A 5,357-nucleotide genomic window follows, 5' to 3' on the forward strand; every position below is an offset into this window, starting at 1 on the left:
TCACTATTGAAATGAAAATATGAGAAAGTTGTGATATCATTGATGTGAAAATGTTGAAGGGGAAATGGAGAGATTGTAACTTTTTTGGCTTGATGGTTTTCTTTTATGTGTATTTGATTGTTGGTTCCATGACTACTTGTTACTTGTGTATGGTTTGAGTTTACTTTGGGCAAGTTTGTTCATACATACCAGTACAATTCAAATGTGCTGACGTCCCTTTTGCCGGGGGCGCTACATTCGTGTTATGATTGTAGGTGGATTCATAGCAGGTACTCCAGTCCACCGACCGTAGCTCCCCTTCACTTTCCTCCAGAAGCATTGGTGAGCCCTTTTCCTCCCGGGGCCATGCGTGGCTCATGCCGCTTTTTATTTCGGAGTCTCTTTTTGGTTTTTGGTGTAAGGTATAGCCGGAGCCTTGTTACCGGCAAGTATTGTATCACTCTTTTGTATCCCTAAAGGCTCCGTAGACAGGAAATGTGGGTTATGTACTTACGTATTTTGGGCAGTATAACTTGTAAACCACGCTAAGTAACTATGTATGCTATGTAAATCTCGTTAGAATGTGTTTAAATTTATAAATGGCTATTTCACTTGGTTAATGGGAAATGGAAACGCGAGGTAACAAGTGGAATAGGAAAGTCACCCAAGTCCGCTTGGCTGGGGCTGCCAGGTTGAGTGCCGGTCGCGCCCCTCGGTTTTGGGGCGTGACAAACTTGGTATCAGAGCCTAAGGTTTTAAAAGGGTCCGAGGATGTCTCGGAGCTGTGTCTAGTAGAGTCCTTCTTATCGGTGTGTTGTCGACCACATCTATAAGTTGGAGGCTACATGGGCATTTAGGAAATTACCTTTTTCTTTGTTACTTTATATCGTGCGGTGAAGTGAAAAGTGGAAGTATTTACCTCTAACTCGTGTTCTGTTCCAAATTTTCAGTAATGGCACCTAAGAAGAGAGCTAGACTCAGCCTCGGGGCAAATGCCACCCAAAGTGTGGCTATGAATCATGTACCTGATGTCGTGGGTGAGAGTGACTCCCCGGTCTTGAATCTGCCTGGCCCATTTATTCCAGATCCAAGTATTCATGTTCCAGCTGCTACCATCCCTCCCGTTGATATTCCAGATCCTGATACAGTTCCAGCTTTCGGTCCCGAGGTTTCTGATGGGGACCTTAGAGGAGCCATCCATATGTTGACCTAGTTAGTGGCCGCTCAGGCCCAGAGATCCCATGATGCCCCTACGTCCTCCAGCATACAGGGAGATTCCGCCAGCTCCAAAGTCAACCAGTTTCTGCGGTTGGCCCCTCCGGAGTTCACAACCATAGACCCAGAGGTCGATCCGCAGGATTTCCATGATGAAATGTATAAGACCCTTCGAGTGATGAAGGCTATAGAGACGGAGGGGGTTGAGTTGGCTTCATACAGGTTGAGGGGAGCAACGTATTCATGGTTCGAGATGTGGGAGGATTCCCGTGGGGAGGAAAGACCTCCAGCTAGATGGGATGAGTTTGTAGATGCATTCAAGGACCACTTCTTGCTTGCCAAGACAATGGCGGCCCGTGCCACTGAGTTTGAGGTCCTTAAGCAGGGCAGTATGAGTGTTTGGGAGTACCACATGGAGTTTGTGAGATTGTCCAAGTATGCTCCCCAGTTAGTGTCAACCATGGGTGATCGAGTTCGGCGATTTGTTCAGGGTCTTAGTCCTTTGGTGGTAAATGAGGCTGTTACAGCGGCTTTACACTCAAATATGAATTATGGGAAGATTGTGGGATTCGCTTAGGCCATAGAGGCTAGGAAGTTGAAAATACGGGCAGAAAGGGAGAGTAACAGTAGGGCCCGATCAGTGGGTCACTCAGGGAGACCAGTTCAGAGAAGGGGGCCATCAGGGTCATCCCAGTCATATGCTCAAGGGGGCCATCAGGGTCATCCCAGTCATATGCTCAGTCCTCAGCGAGCGCACCGCTATCTGTGCACAGTTATCAGCATAGTAGTCACTTAAGACCAGGTTCAGATAGTAGGAGACCCCATCAGTCCGGTCGTCCAGGAGGGGGATCACAGCAGCAGGGGGAGCTCTATGCCCCAAGTGTGGGAGATTCCATACGGAGGCTTGTTATTTGGATATCCCGGTGTGTTATAGATGTGGGGTGAGAGGTCATATCCAGCGGGACTGTCATGCGCCCAGACAGGGCACGGGTAGGGGATTTGCTCAGCCATCCGGTTCTTCAGCTGCTACATCATCCGTGCGCTCTCCAGCTCTAGCAGGGCGTGGTGCAATTAGGGGTGGAGCTCATGGTAGAAGTGGACCTAGCCGATTTTATGCTTTGAGTGGTCTCCAGAGTGCAGAGGCTTCTCCAGATGTTGCCACAGGTATCTTGTCTGTTCAGGCCATTGATTGTTATGCTCTTATTGATCCGGGGTCCTCCTTGTCTTATGTCACCCCATTCATTGCTTCAAGTTTTGGGGTAGAACCCGAACACCTTCATGAGTCGTTCTCTGTATCAACTCCGGTTGGTGATTCTATTACAACCGCGCGAGTTTATAGGAATTGTGTTGTCACGATATGTGGTCGTGCTACCACGGCTGATCTTATTGAGCTTGGAATGGTGAATTTTGTTGTGATTATGGGAATAGACTGGCTTTATTCGTGCTTTGTTAAACTTGACTGCCGAACGAGAGTCATGAGGCTTGAGTTCCCTAATGACCCGGTTATTGAGTGGAAGGGAAATGGTGTGGTGCCGAAAGGTAGGTTTATTTCCTACCTTAAGGCTTCAAAGATGATTAGGAAGGGGTGTATCTACCATTTGGTTCGGGTGGCGGACACCACTTCAGAAGTGTCTGCCCCCGAGTCCGTGCCAGTCGTGAATGAGTTTCTTGAAGTGTTTCCGGATGAGCTTCCAGGGATCCCACCAGATAGGGAGATTGGTTTCGGGATTGATGTATTGCCAGATACGCAGCCAATATCTATTCCACCATACAGGATGGCGCCGGCGGAGTTAAGGGAGTTAAAGGAGTAGCTGAAGGATTTATTAGAGAAGGGGTTCATACGGCAGTGTGTCGCCGTGGGGTGCTCTGGTTCTTTTTGTCAGGAAGAAGGATGGGTCGCTTCGTATGTGTATTGATTATCGGCAGTTTAACAAGGTCACCATCAAGAATAAATATCCTTTGCCTCGGATAGATGATTTGTTCGACCAATTGTAAGGTGCAAAGTTCTTCTCCAAAATTGATCTACGGTCCGGGTATCACCAATTGAAGATCAGAGAGCAGGATATTCCTAAGACCGCTTTCAGAACATGCTATGGTCACTTTGAATTTTTGGTCATGTCTTTTGGGCTAACCAACGCCCCGACAACTTTCATGGATCTTATGAATCGGGTCTTCAAGCCATTTCTAGACTCCTTTGTGATTGTTTTCATTTATGACATCCTTGTTTATTCGCGGAGCCGGGAGGATCATGCCGATCACCTCAGGGCAGTTCTACAGACCCTTTATCAGCACCAGTTGTATGCTAAATTTTCAAAATGTGAATTTTGGTTGGAGTCCGTTACCTTTCTGGGCCATGTTGTTTACAGTGAAGGGATTCAAGTGGATCCCCAGAAGATTGCAGCAGTAAAAAATTGTCCTAGACCCACGACCCCGACGGAGATCCGTAGCTTCTTGGGTTTAGCGGGGTATTATCGGAGGTTTGTGGAGAGATTTTCTACCCTCGTCTCCCCTTTGACTAAGTTGATGCAGAAAGCAGTTAAGTTCCAATGGTCCGACGCTTGTGAGAAAAGTTTTCAGGAATTGAAGTCGAGATTGACCTCGGTGCCGATATTGACCTTACCGGAGGGCACATAAGGATTTGTGGTTTATTGCGATGCCTCCAGTGTCGGTTTAGGGTATGTGTTGATGCAACAAGGGAAGGTTATAGCATATGCTTCAAGGCAACTCAATAATCACGAGAAGAATTATCCGACGTATGATTTGGAGCTTGCGGCAGTTGTATTTGCCTTGAAAATATGGAGGCATTATCTTTATAGTGTCCATGTGGATGTGTTCTCGGACCACAAGAGTCTCCAATATTGTTCAAGCAGAAGGAGTTGAATTTAAGGCAACGGCGGTGGTTAGAATTGATCAAGGATTATGATATGGATATTTTATACCATCCAGGGAAGGCGAATGTGGTGGCCGACGCTCTCAGTCGGAAGTCCATGGGTAGTTTGACTCATTTGGGAGCGGATTAGAGGTCTTTGGCTCGGGAGGTTTATCAATTAGCCAGTCTGGGTTTGTATTTCGACCTTATACGAGGGGAAGGTTATGGTGCGTAATGGAGAAGAATCGTCACTGGTAGCGGAAGTCAAGGAAAAGCAGTTCATTGATCCAACATTGGCACAGATGAAAGAGGAAGTTTCGAATAACAAGACTTCGGCCTATTCACTCAGTGGTGGGGATGGTGTATTACAATGTCAAGGCAGGCTATGTGTTCCAGATGTGGATAATCTTCGGGAGAGGGTAATGGCGGAGGCTTATAATTCCAGGTACTCGGTGCACCCAGGTTCTACAAAAATGTATCATGATCTCAAGGAAATTTATTGGTGGAACGATATGAAGAGGGGTGTGGTGGACTTTGTGACTAGATGTCCGAACTGTCAGCAAGTGAAGGCCGAACATCCAGACCTGGTGGATTGAATCAAAGCATAGAAATTCCAATGTGGAAATGGGAGATGATCAATATGGATTTTGTAGTGGGGCTGCCGCGCACTCCGCACAGGTTCGACTCAATTTGGGTGATCGTTGACCGACTCACAAAATCAGCACACTTCTTGCCAGTTAAATCTTCTGACACAACGGAACAATATGCCCAATTGTATATCAAAGAAATAGTCAGGTTGCATGGCACTCCAGTCTCAATCATTTCAGATTGAGGGGCTCAGTTCACGACCAACTTTTGGAAGAAATTTTAGCAGGGCTTGGGCACTCAGGTAAATCTCAGCACAACTTTCCATCCTCAAACTGACGGGCAAGCGGAGCGGACTATTAAGACGCTTGAGGACATGTTGTGAGCTTGTGCTCTTGATTTCAAAGGTAGTTGGGATGACCATTTGCCACTCATAGAATTTGCTTACAACAACAGCTTCCATGCTAGTACCCAGATGGCACCATTCGAGGCACTATATGGTAGGAGATACAGGTCTCCATTGGGTGGTTCGAGGTTGGATAAGCAGAACTGATAGGGCCGGACCTCGTACATCAGGCCTTGGAGAAAGTCAAAGTTATTAAGGAGAGGTTGAAAACTGCTAAAAGTTGCCAAAAGTCTTATTCGGACATTCGTCGTAGAGATTTGGAGTTCAAAGAAGATGATTGGGTATTTTTGAAGGTTTCCCCCA

The 5,357-nt window shown here is 46.8% G+C and overlaps 1 protein-coding gene across 1 annotated transcript; it reads left to right on the forward strand.

Annotated features, from left to right (window-relative positions):
- The first annotated feature begins 1,351 nt into the window (after positions 1-1,351).
- LOC142178496 (uncharacterized) lies at positions 1,352-3,005 on the forward strand. The gene is made up of 3 exons (XM_075248118.1): positions 1,352-1,756; positions 2,178-2,733; positions 2,890-3,005. Exons 1-3 carry the CDS (start codon positions 1,352-1,354, stop codon positions 3,003-3,005), a joined length of 1,077 nt encoding a protein of 358 aa, XP_075104219.1.
- Positions 3,006-5,357: the final 2,352 nt, after the last annotated feature.

Source organism: Nicotiana tabacum, chromosome 3, assembly GCF_000715075.1.
Source record: "Nicotiana tabacum cultivar K326 chromosome 3, ASM71507v2, whole genome shotgun sequence".
Lineage (NCBI taxonomy): Eukaryota > Viridiplantae > Streptophyta > Magnoliopsida > Solanales > Solanaceae > Nicotiana > Nicotiana tabacum.

Bases quoted from the DNA above. Each gene is read 5' to 3' on its own strand.
- LOC142178496 (XM_075248118.1), top strand. From the start codon at position 1,352: ATGTATAAGACCCTTCGAGTGATGAAGGCTATAGAGACGGAGGGGGTT. The intron at 1,757-2,177 runs GTGGGATTCGCT...GCGCCCAGACAG, and splicing joins ATATGAATTATGGGAAGATT to GGCACGGGTAGGGGATTTGC. The intron at 2,734-2,889 runs GTAGGTTTATTT...ATGAGCTTCCAG, and splicing joins AAATGGTGTGGTGCCGAAAG to GGATCCCACCAGATAGGGAG.